This window comes from Lagopus leucura, unplaced genomic scaffold (genome assembly GCF_019238085.1).
Source record: "Lagopus leucura isolate 7727_CA_CO unplaced genomic scaffold, USGS_WTPT01 Super-Scaffold_100004, whole genome shotgun sequence".
In the NCBI taxonomy this organism is placed as follows: domain Eukaryota; kingdom Metazoa; phylum Chordata; class Aves; order Galliformes; family Phasianidae; genus Lagopus; species Lagopus leucura.
In genome coordinates this window covers 52,822,092-52,834,530 of record NW_024962264.1, presented here as the reverse complement: position 1 = coordinate 52,834,530, position 12,439 = coordinate 52,822,092, and the positions used below count along the sequence as shown (strand labels likewise).

Below are 12,439 nucleotides of genomic sequence, written 5' to 3'. Positions count from 1 at the left end.
TAGATAGATTACAGCAAAAGAATTGCACAATGGTACAGGTTGGGTTTTTCCTTATAACTGTGTTAATCTGTAGTCACCAAAGTGGTTCTTCACTATTGATGACAGAAGCACTATTAATCACAAAGCTAGTCTGCCTCCTGAATTTCTAACCAAACACACTGTTATTTTTTGACTGGAAAAAAAAAAAACAAAACAAAACAAAAAAACAACAACTTACTGTAATATACAGAGCACAGAGATTTATAATTGGACCCTTAACAATGTTATGCTCATTTGCCAATTTTCATTTATGTTTAAGTAATGTGACTTAAGACTTGATAGTCATGCTTCTAGATTTGTAGCTTATGTTATATGATAAATGTTTATTTTCGTAACTTTTCAGTGAAGACCAGGAATGGGAGAAAAAATTGCTGCTTTTATGAGAGAAACTTTCAGTATTTCAGATATTTCTGTATTTTGTAATTCTAAGCAATATTGCTGAACTCAAATGCTTGTATTTTATATAATTTTGGATGTAAATATTGTTGTAGCGTGTCAGCAATTCACATGATTAACTAAAGTGTTTAAGCCTTAAATGTTGAAAAATAGAAGAAATACAGTGTGATGGAGTTGAAAACTGAAATGACCACCTTTATAAATTATCCATTATTTGTTTTTATCCAGTTTATTAAAATTTAAAGCAGGTATTTATGTACCAGACCTCCTACTGAAGAAAATAAATGTTAAAGTCTGAAACGCACAGGGTTTTGACTCCAGTATTGTGTTTGTCCTACAGAGAGAATCCTTAATTGTCTTGTTTGATCTGTATAACTCTTTGTACTAAGTATACTCTCTGTACCTGTTACATGGTGTAACTTTCTTGAGAGTACTGAGAAGATGTAACTGGAATGGCACTGCATAGTAAGTTTTAATAACGTTGTCCATTATTATGATTTACCTTCTGTGCTGAAGAGAAGTATTTCCTCTTTCCTGGCTGTAGCATCTCACCGCTTTTTCATAGAGGAGGCTCAGAAGAGAGCTTATTGCTCTACAACTCCCAGAGGTTGTGGTGGGTTAGTGGTCAGCCTCTTCTCCCAGGTAATTCTCCCAGGTAACCGTGATAGGACAAGAGGGAACGGCCCTCAAGTTGCATCTGGGGAGGTTCAGGTTGGATATTAGGAAAAATTTCTTCTCAGAAAGAGTGGGCAGGGACTGGAGCAGGCTGCCCAGGGAGGAGGTGGAGTCACCGTTCACGGCAGCGTTAATGAAAGGTTTAGATGTGGTACTTAGGGACATGGGCTAGTGGCAGTATTTGTGATAGGTGGACGATTGGACTGCTAGGTGATCTTAGAGATCTTTTTGAACCTCAATGATTCCATTTGAGTTACTATGCCTTAGTGACCAGAATGCTTCTATATGCTCCCTAAACCCTGACAGACTTCTTGAGAGTACTGGTGGTGGCTGGAGAAAACTGAATGTAAAGCAGTACGGGGCTCCTCGAAGCACTTTGCTGGGCGTGCTTTGAAAAACCTCACGTGCAGTCTATTCCTCACAGCCATCTCTTCCAATGCCCAGTTTGTAGCAGAAAGCTACAAATTGTATCATTGTAGCAGAAAACGCTGGACAGGCGGTGCGTGCAACCTGTGGGACCTCGGTTAAGGTAAGGAGGAACTGAAGTTCACGTAGTGGCAGGAGCACCAGGCAGAGGACGGCAGCGTGTATTCAGGGGAGGAGCATCGGAATCTATTGCTACTTCGGTAGGAGGTCGGAGCCACAGCGCTTGTCGCGTTCCCGCCTCCCTCTGCTTGCGGTGCTGCTGGGAAGGCTGTACCAACATGGCGGCCGGCGCTGAAGGGGCAGCGGGCGCGGGGTCGGGCGGGCTGGCTGTGCTCGGCGCTGTGCCCGGCGCTCCCTGCTGCCCGCACGGTGAGCAGCGCTCGGGCGGGATGGAGGAGCGGGGCCGGCCGGGAGCTCTGAGGGCCGCGAGGGGGGTGGCCGCAGATCCTGAGGAAGCCCGGAAGGCATAAAGCAGGTCTGTGGGCCTCGTGTCGTTAGGTCCTGCTCTCCTGTTCGTGAAGACCAGCCAAGGAAAAGAGGAGGGGAGAAGATTCTATGCTTGTTCGGCTTGTAGGGACAGAAAGGATTGTAAATTCTTTCAGTGGGAGGATGAGAAGGTAAGAGGGCTGCTTCATGCTGAGGGGGTGTTAGGGTTTGGGTGGTTTTTGTTTGTTTGTTTGGGGTTTTTTTGCTTTTTTTCTTTTCTCAGTTTTCTGTTAAAGACTAAAATGTAAATGTCATTTTGGAAATCTGTGGTAATTGTTCTGTAAGTGCTTTCCTAACAGTATTCGGGTAGCAGAATGCTTTCTGTGAGGGGAAGGTGTTTCAGGTACGCTTTTGGAAGAGGGCTGCCCTACGCATTGAGCAAAAGTGGTGTTTGTTACTGTGTTACCAAAATACAGCTGAGTTGGGGCTGTGAGTTTTGCCACTATGGTGCGATGCTGAGCAAAGGATGGTTCTGACCTGGGAGGTCCTCATCTTCTGCAGTCCAGGCAGAGAAAACTGGGTGGGTGCAGCAGATATTGTGCAGTGCCTAGAGAGGGCGGTGGGGGTCGGATCTGTAAGTTCTGTGCCGATGTCTTGATACTGTTAGCTATGAGATGAGTGTGTTTTGTGGGAGTGATGGCACAGGCTCAGCAAAGTGCATTTAAATAATGGCACACAAGGGTCTTCAGCAATGTTTCTGTCAGTCATGTGGAATAGTTTTTCAGAGGGAATTCTATCAATGTAGGAACACGTTAATAGCCTGTCCATCTCTTTGTTTATTGTAAGCACATTTTGAGATGTTTTCCTTCTATGTTACATGATGTAAAGGAACTGAATTCTTACATTTATTTATTTGTTGCTGCTTGGTTTGAATTCAAAGAGACTTCCGTGTAGCTTGCCACTAAACTGTGGTCATGCTTGTTACTCTCAGCCAGGAACCCCAGGAATGGGACAGTTTTCCTGAGCAGAGGACCTGAAGCACAAGATCTTTGATGCACTCATTTTTGGTTAATCCTGAGATTTGTTTTACAACATAGTGATTCCTGCTTTTTAACTTCTTACATGCATAAATTTTACAGGTATCACAAGCTAGACTTGCAGCCCGTGAAGAGTATAATAGAAGTCATCAGCCGCCTTGTACTCACAGACAGAATGTGGAAAGGTATTATTGCTAAGTGCATTTTCATTTGTAGTCAGTCTTATATAAATGTAGAGACTTTGTATGAAGGCACAATGTTTCTGGATTCTTTGGAAAATGAAAGCATGGCAGAGGCATATAGAAAAATAAGAAAAGATTGTCTGTAAAGTGTAAGTAGCATTGAACATCTGATTAGAACACAATGCTTTCAACTCAGGAACTGTGCCTTTTTATTTTCATAGCTACAGTTTTCCTTATGTCAGTGCTCTTAATGTGTTAACAACAGGTCTGTAGCAGTGCAAGTTCAGAAAGTTATTTCTGACTTGCACAGACTGTACAGTAACACTAATTTGTGAGTTATGTACAAGCAAGTAGTCTTGTATGTTTATAGTTGATACATTCTTCACTCTATAATCTAGTTATTTTACAAATTCTCAATGTCTTTGACCATTGCATTACTTACTTGCTTTTAGGGGAGATTTTCAAAGTGTCCTATGAACACTTTTTTTCGTAAGTATTATTTCATTGACATGTAGTTAGTGGAGTTTTGCAAAAGCAGCTTAAAGTATTTGCCACTGTAAATGTCTTGAAAACATGAAACCCATTTGTATCTCCTTCCATTTCTTTTATAGAGATTTTTTCAAAATTGCCTTTTATATTTATAGATACAAGAATTTTGTTCTGTTGCCTTTATCAAAGAGGAGGTTTTGTCAGGAATGCCAGCAATTGCTATTGCCAGATGAATGGGAAAAACACTCGAGTCATCAGTTCCTGTATGATATCTCCACTGCCCAGCTAAGAAGTCCCAGTCAACTTTTGTATCCACTAGAAAATAAAAAAACAAATGCACAGTATTTATTTGCAGACAGAAGTTGCCAGTTTCTACTGGACCTTATTATTTCACTAGGATTCAGACGAGTGCTATCTGTTGGAACACCCAGGTACGTATATTAAGAGGTTCACTATGCTTTAATTGGTTGGCAGAATCCAGGCACTTACTGGGAACATGCTTTGTGCTCACAAGACACACAGGAGGGCTGTAGCTGCACTGCAGTTAAATTCCCTCTCACCCACCTGTGTGGTTTTTAAATGTCGTGCTAATGCTTCTTACCAAAGTGACACTGAGTTACTCAGGTTATGCGTTGGGGTTTTTATTGTGGTGATTCTCTAATCTCCACTGACTTACCATCTTTTTAGGCCATCATAGTTTTCTAACTTTAAATATTGGCCATATAGCTCCATTTTCTTTATCTCTTTGGTTTTAGGCTTAGTAAAATACCAGATATTCTTGTCTTGCAAGATATTTTCTGAAGATGGTGGTTATATCTTACATTTCTTTGTTCTGATTATGCTTCAGGCTTCATGAAATGATCCAGTCAAAAGCTTTACAAGAAGACTTCAGGGTTAGAAGCCTTCTGCTAGATATTGACTTCAGGTAGGTTTTGATAAATGTTATGTGTCTGAAGAGTATATGCAAAAATTTGTTTCCTTATTACTTTAAAAGATAAATTGGTGGTTATCTCCATTTCTTGTCTCTACGTTTTCACTTCTGCACCCTAACAGTAGTGACAGCTAGTTTATGAGGAAAAATAGTTGTACTTAATTGTTTCCATTATCATGTTTTCAATAATTGGAACTCAAAAATGTTGTCTTTGTAAAGGCCTTATTTTCAATGTGAATGTCCCTTAAGGCAAGCAAGAAGTAACTCATATTTTTCTATTACTGTTAAAACGTATTTTACAGGTATTCACAATTTTACACAGAGGATGAGTTCTGCCACTACAACATGTTTAATCATTATTTTTTTGGTGGAGAGGTAAGGACAAGTATTTCTTGAATGCTTTGTGAAGCAATACATGTTGTTGATACAAAATTTAGTAAGAAGTACTGGCTAGTCTAGATGGTTAGTTAGAAGACAACTGTCATGAGATAAAAATGGTCAGCAGTACTGGAAATAAAAAAACCAACAACAGTGCATCTTCAGTTACTCTTTCCCACTTGATTCAAAAATAAAGTCATGGGACTTCAGGAACATGCTGACTAACATTACTTATACGGCTTAACGTTTCTTTTATTAAAATGACAGTTTGGTGTGAGTTTGAGTTGTTGCCTATTATTAGTATAGGCTAGCCCTGTTCCTGTGTTGCTACCACAGAATTGTTTTATTCCCAGCCTTCATGAGCCGAGCAGATGCCACAGTACTCATTCACTGATATTTGAGAGGGAAGGTTTTCCTGGTTTACTCCAGGCAAGTAAGGTCAAAAGGCCAAACCCCCTTTTTTTCTTTTTTTTTAAATAGAGGATCATAGTTTAATTCTAAGCACTCTTCTCAAAGCACTTATCCCAGTATCCTAACTCACTGTTTAGTTTTCCCCTGCCGTAATTAGTAAGCCCTGACTGAGTTGCGTAAACACTCTTACTGCAGTACCTTTCATACCACATAGGTCAGTTTTTTCTTTTTTTCTCATTCTAAAGCATAATTTTAGCGAGCTTTTAAAAATAAAAATAATCTAGCATGAAATGGAAAGCTGGCCTAAAAGCCTTACCTTTGAATTTCTTTGATTTGTTAGTCTATTCAAGTTTTGTATTTCTCAATTAAAAGACTGTTTACTTGCATTACTGCATGACTGAAGTGTTTTTGCCAAGCTGTGAAAAGCTGACACCTGTAATGACATGCATCATTTCAAGGTCTGAACTGCACTTCTGAATGTAGATAAATATTACAATTCTGCCTTTGGAATTCTACAGAATCCAGGCAGTAGAAGAGGACTCTGCATGATGGCAGTGAATATGTAGCTTTTTCCATTTCCTTTGATAATAGAGTCCTAGCTGGATTGGTTTTTATAACCACCATGGATTAATCAATTTTCAGTGGCCTGAAATTTCTCCTATTAGTAATGCCTTACAGAATAAAATAAAAGGGCATGAATTACATGTATTCTGAGCCTGATCTCTGCTCTCTTGTATGACAACCTGTTTTTTCCAAGTCACGTTTACTACCCTTAAGAAAAAGAGTATTTTAGACATCATTAACTGCATCCGTCCATGGTGATGTCATATATAACTGAGTGGGGCATTGCTTTCAGTTCTTCAGATCCAGAATTTTTTTTGAAATGCTACATTCACCTACACAAGAGGTAATCTACATTGTTTAAGTTCAAATTTGTAAAACAATAATTATAGTGCTAAATAAAATCTTTGCGGATCTTAAAACTTTATTTTACAGTTATTAAATCTGTATTCCCCCCTGTTTCTTACAGGCTGCACATGAGACTTGTAGGAAATTCTTACACGAAGAGAAAGATGAAAGAGTAATTATGGTGGCTGATCCCCCATTTGGAGGTTTAGTGGAAGCACTGGCTTCTAGTTTTAAAAAACTGATGGCAATGTGGAAGGATACAGAAAAAGGAGGCATGTATTACAAATAGGTGAATTAAGCTGTAAAGTTACTGTAAGAAAAGGTACCTGTTCAAGTCTGTAATTATTGCTACTTGAGTGAATGTTAACAAATGCATAATTTCTAAGATGAAGTACCATGTACTGAAGTCTCCCTTAAGTGTGGATTTGTAAAAATAAGCTTTGCAATTGAAGTGGACTTTAAGGGTCGAGAAAAATAACCAATTAAAACACAACACCACTTCTTAGCTACCGAGGCAGGTGACAGGACTTGTTTGGGGTAAGTGGAACTTACAGCCCAGCATATATAAATACACCAAAAACTTCCTTTCCCCTAAAGGAACCAGTTATTATGCTTAGTGGAGTGTGCATATGCATGCTTATGGATTCAGAACATTTGCTGTCAATTTTTCATGCTTCACATACATTGTTTTTCTTTAATGTACATCCAAGCCTTTTTATCACTAGGTAATAAGAACCAAGAGATGCCCATGTTCTGGATATTTCCATACTTCTTTGAATCCCGTATTCTTGAATTTTTCCCAAGCTTCAGTATGATGGATTATCAGGTATGACCAAGCCCAGTGACTTTGCTGAATTTTGGTTGAGTGCAGAGTGGGCAGGAAATATAAATGGAAGTGGATATAATGGCAGTACTTATTTTGGATGGGCCTTTTTGCATTTCTCACTGTCTTGGAGGTGCTGCAAACTATGTGATGCTCATTTGGTGAAGTCATGCCTTGGATTTGAAAACATTATCACACGCTCCTGTGCTTCATTATACACCTTAAGCCTTCTGTCACCAGTCCGTTATCTCAATTCTTTTGAAATGTTTTCAAGGGATACATTTTGCACTAATTTAAGTACATGCATACTGCAGAAGTGAGAGGTAGCTTGAAGAATGTTTCGTTTTGTGCAGATGTTGAAATGTCGGTAGCTCGGTGGGTATGACGTGGGTGTTCAAGACAATATATCTTGTAGAATGAAAATTAGTAGAAGAAAATTGGAAGCGGATGCTAGTCTAGGCTGTATTCCTGCTAGTATTCAGAGATGAGAATTTTGGGGGCAAGTCTTAGGAAGCATTGCTGGAAACAAGCATTGCTGATGGAGTTTGCAGCTTTGTAATTGTTTTGAGGTAGTTTGGGATGCACATCAGCTCTTGTTCTGTCAGACAACACAAACAGTATAGTTTTGTTTTTTTATCACAGGTTGTGTTTTTGTTAAACAACCCCTCCTTAGTGTCAAACAACTGAAACATTATCCCAGATATCCCATACAGAAGAGTAAAAAGGAAGAAGTAAAATAGGATAGTTGAAGTGTACTATGGCTTCAAAAATTTAAAAGGAATTGAGACAAAATACCTGGTGTAGAATTTATAATCTAATTCAGGGTTCGCATCTTCCAGATCTAAAGAACAATTTCGTAAGACACACATAAAGAGAACAGACATGCAAATAGTTCTGTTTTTCCTTAATACTTTTTTATAAAAACTGTTCTTTTTTCTAGGTAGATTATGATAATCATGCACTATATAAACATGGCAAAACGGGTCGCAGACAATCCCCTGTCCGTATCTTCACAAATCTGTCCCCAGGTGTGATTGTACTTCCTGCAGAAGAGGGCTACAGGTAAGGTGTGCTAATAGTCAAGGGAGTGACTGAAAGAGTGCCTTTGTTCTTAGTGCATGAAGGCTTTAAAGGACTTTGGGACGTGCTGCTTAGTATTGTTGTGCCTAACTTTTGGATACCAGGTTCAAGAGCACATTTCACTGTTGTAGTCTAAGGTTACATATTCTATAAGTAATATGAAGGGGAGTCGAGCATTTATTTCTGTTTGTTTCTGTTTTGGAATGATGGGGTTCCTCAGCTAAGCTGTATGAACTATGCACGTCCGTGGGCGATGGAGATTTACAGCTATCCTAAATAATCAGCCTGGTTGAGATAGTAGTTAATAATATGAGCACTAAGAAGCATCAGGAGCAAATGGATTTTACTGATAAAACTCATTTAGCAGAATTTGGTTTGGTTTGGTTTTTTTGCTTTTTCTATTTTGAATTCATGCACCTGGATTTTTACTATTGTGTAAATGATACTATGTGTATCGTGTCTAAACGATGATGAAGCTGTGGGCCAAAGTGGAAGTTAATGAATCAAAAACATATTTAATTTAGTGATTTTTTCAATCCCTGTATTTACTGTAGAACCTGCATAGATTTCACTCATGTTGCTTTTTGAGCAAATACTGGATAAAACAGGATTTTATTTCTTCCAGGTTTTGTGCTATCTGTCAGCGCTACGTTAGTTCTGGCAACCACCACTGTGAAATATGCAATTCATGTACATCAAAAGTAAGCATTTTGCCTTTTTCCTAGGTCACAATATTAGCAGCAATCTTCTTTCAAGTGACAGTAGTCTTAATAGATTCTATGATATTTGCTCTGATTTTTTTTTTTTTAAAAAAAAAAAAGCTATTTTGATATTGGTTTCTTTGGGAAACCCCAGACAATTCAATTTGGTTGTCTTCTTCACTGGACGTCATAACTTAATGGGAATTAATTTCTATTTCCTGATTCCTTTGCTCTGTACAAAGGACTGGAAAAGTTATCTACTTGTCACTTTGACCATCCTGCATCACTGGTCTGTTTACACGTTCATTTCTCCTTATGTGTTGGAAGTTGTAGGGCACACTAACTTCCAAATGTAGCCGTTTTACTGTGATTGATGCAGATTGTCAGCACTACTGTTTTTAAGTGTGGTCCTTTCTCCACAGGACCTGTTTCCGTAAATAGTGGGTAACAAACACGAGTAGTTCAGTTTTAGGAGCTAATCAGTGTTTTTTAAAAACAGTGCATTTATTCATCTATTAATTGCAGGATGGCAGACGATGGAAGCATTGTGTTCTTTGCAAGAAATGTGTGAAACCCTGTAAGTACAGAAAAATACTTACCTAAATAAAAGTACAATGAAACGGTAGTCTGAAGATACTGAGCTGACAGACCAGATAAATAAATATTCTGGAAAATAAATAAAATGGGATCACGCAGAAGACGTGGAGTAAAGTCTCAGTTTCACATTAGTTGTTGTAAGAAACTTAGTTATCATATTTGCACATAGTGGAAATATACGTAAGTTCTTGTCAGGGCTAAATCTTACTTATAATTTTAAAGGGAAAATCTGTATTTTGATTTGCTATATAAATGTTTCCTGATTTTGTAAAGCTTTTAGTAAGAATCACAGAATCATAGAATTGTGGGGGTTGGAAGGGACCTCCAGAGATCATCGAGTCCAACCCCCCTGCCAAAGCAGGTTCCCTACAGCAGGTCGCACAGGTAGGCATCCAGGCAGGTCTTGAACATCTCCAGAGAAGGAGACTCCACCACCTCCCTGGGCAGCCTGTTCCAGTGCTCCGTCACCCTCACCACAAAGAAGTTCTTGCGCACGTTTGTGCGGAACTTCCTGTGCTGCAGTTTCCAGCCGTTTCCCCTTGTCCTGTCTCCACTCACCACTGAAAACTTATAACTTATAAAGAACTTTATAAACAGAGACAATTGTGAAAATGTTTCTAAGAGCATTATTAAGTTATGTTTCATACACAAATGCAGTTGTATTTACAGCTGTGTTTAAACAGCTGGAGCAATCAATCTTGGTGTTGATATAGAAATTACATCTTTGTAAATCCATTTTAACATATGGGCTATTTTTCATGTTAAGATGCCATGCAGGATAATAGTTATAATAGCAAAATAATATATAATAGCAAAATAATTCAATTGTATTTAAATAGTATCTCTAACAAATATTTATCAAATAAGATAAAGGACCAAAAACTGAATGCACACATCTCTGAAAATGTAAAAAAAATAAAATAAAATAAAAATCCTGGTAAAACAGCCTGTATTTAGAATTCAACTTCAGGATGGTAATTCTGAACCTTCTGAAGATCATAAAACCGTGTTGCTTATTTTGCAGCTTGGTTTCACTGTAACAAATGCAACTGCTGTGCTCTGGAAAACCACACGTGTGAGAAGATTGATGTGGGCTGCTTTGTTTGTGGCAAGGCAGGTCACAAGCGCAGCTCCTGTCCCAGCCTCTCCTGCACCAGAGCATCTCACCAGTAGGTGCAATACTGCCTTATTGTAATGAAAGAGGTTTCAGATGAAAAGTGATTTTATTTCATGGAAATGCTTTAGGAAGAAATAATTTTAGGCTTTGTGTGCTGTCATCTTAAACTGTTGTCCACTTGCTGTGTTGCTGGAGAGTGCATACAAAAGGAGGATATGATAAAACCTAGCGTTGCTGAGGTAGGTATCTTCCTCTGGTTCCCCCTTCCTTAAATGTGTTTTCTTTCCAAGTGGATTCACACAGATCTCACAGAACTTTCTGAGTGGTGCATTGGTAGCACTGTCAAGAAGATGCTAAATTAAAGTAAAGTAATATAATACTTAAATCCCCTTCAGATTCCTCACAGAAGGGCAGAGTATATAGCTGCTGCACTGTTTTCATCGCTTCTTGTCTCCTTTGCTTTGTTTTCAAATCTTTCTTTTTTTCCATCTGGTATTTCAGGTGTTCTCTGCAATAGTGTCTAAATCTGTACCATATAACAACTTTATTAATGAGAGCACATTACGTTTATGCTGCCATGACTATAATTCTTTAACATACACAAACACATACGTGTATTTATCAAAAGACAAAAAGTGCATGTGATGGTCTTCAGATAAAACTAACTGAAAAAAAGGGAAGGGAATGTTGAAGATGGTCCAGTGAGAGAGTTGGCAGTTTAGGATAGCTGCCCCATGCTTCTGACAGCCCCTGCAGAGAGTGTTTTGGTTTTGTTCGTGATTCTCACCTTAAATGCATGTGACACTGGAAATGCAGATCTTCCCTCCCAAAAGATGCCCTGTGTTGCACAGTGACATTCAGTCGGCCTCTAGGTTAGCAGCAAGCTCAATGGCAGTAGACTACAGGAGTGTTACTTCATGCCCTGCTATGACATTCATCCAAATTTTGCTTACAGAGTATTTGAGCTGAAGTGTGGCTGTACTTTATATTTAGCATATTTATATGTAGCAGCACTTCATTTTCTTGAAAAAGTGAAAGTGGTACTAAAAGAAGTTCAAGCAACCTCATCTGTTTCTTCAGGCAGGTATACATTGTGCTGGGATGGTTTAGTCCTTTCAGGCCATCAGTATGATGTTAATGAACTACTGAAAATAACTTAGGCTTATTTTCCTAGTAAAAATATATAGATATGTTTTCTTTATTAAAATTATTCCATGCTTTGTACTATTAAATACATCCTTTGTCAGAGACAAAAAATAATAGCCACTTGCTAACTCTGTGTGGGTCCTGTGTTTTTATTTCATAATGTTGTTAAACCTCACCTACTTTCTTCTAAGCCCATCTTCAATATATTCATGTAGAACACACTCAGCACAAAAATCCACATGTGCTGTTTTGCACTTGGGGGCATGCAAAGGTAAATGCTGAGTAAGAACTGAAAAATTTTAGAATAGTCCATGTCAGAACATCCTAAGATGGCAAATCCTGGGACAGTACTTGTCAGGTGTATGCACAACTCGTATGAAATACCAGCAAACACCGAAGTCCAGTCACCATTTTATTATAATCTCTATGTTCTTTCTTTACAGAGCTGGCAAAGGCAGAAGACAAAAGCAGAAAACCCTAAAACCTCTAAAGAGGGCAAAGTTGGGAGTTTGTAAAAGATGGGCCACGAAGCGCACCATATTCTCCAGGAGGAAAATGAAGAAGAAGAAAAAAGACAAGACTACTTGATACAAGATCATTCAAGACGTTTTTTTCTTCAGAATAAAAGCTGCTCTAATTTAAAGTGAGTCCTTTATATTAGGCATCGTTACAGAAA

The 12,439-nt window shown here is 38.5% G+C and overlaps 1 protein-coding gene across 3 annotated transcripts; it reads left to right on the top strand.

Annotated features, from left to right (window-relative positions):
- The first annotated feature begins 1,814 nt into the window (after positions 1–1,814).
- On the top strand, positions 1,815–12,406 carry ZCCHC4 (zinc finger CCHC-type containing 4). 3 transcript variants are annotated; one of them, XM_042870789.1, is made up of 13 exons: positions 1,815–1,905; positions 2,035–2,153; positions 3,102–3,184; positions 3,826–4,101; positions 4,518–4,595; positions 4,904–4,976; positions 6,421–6,571; positions 7,025–7,125; positions 8,063–8,184; positions 8,828–8,903; positions 9,429–9,480; positions 10,525–10,669; positions 12,207–12,406. In XM_042870789.1, the coding sequence occupies exons 1-13, from the start codon at positions 1,815–1,817 to the stop codon at positions 12,349–12,351; spliced, it is 1,512 nt and encodes a 503-aa protein (XP_042726723.1). In that variant the 3' UTR covers positions 12,352–12,406. The 3 variants fall into 3 exon arrangements, with proteins under 3 accessions (XP_042726723.1, XP_042726724.1, XP_042726725.1); XM_042870791.1 differs by lacking the exon at positions 1,815–1,905 and adding an exon at positions 3,634–3,670 and having other exon boundaries at positions 2,145–2,153; XM_042870790.1 differs by lacking the exons at positions 9,429–9,480; positions 10,525–10,669; positions 12,207–12,406 and having other exon boundaries at positions 8,067–8,184; positions 8,828–8,901.
- Positions 12,407–12,439: the final 33 nt, after the last annotated feature.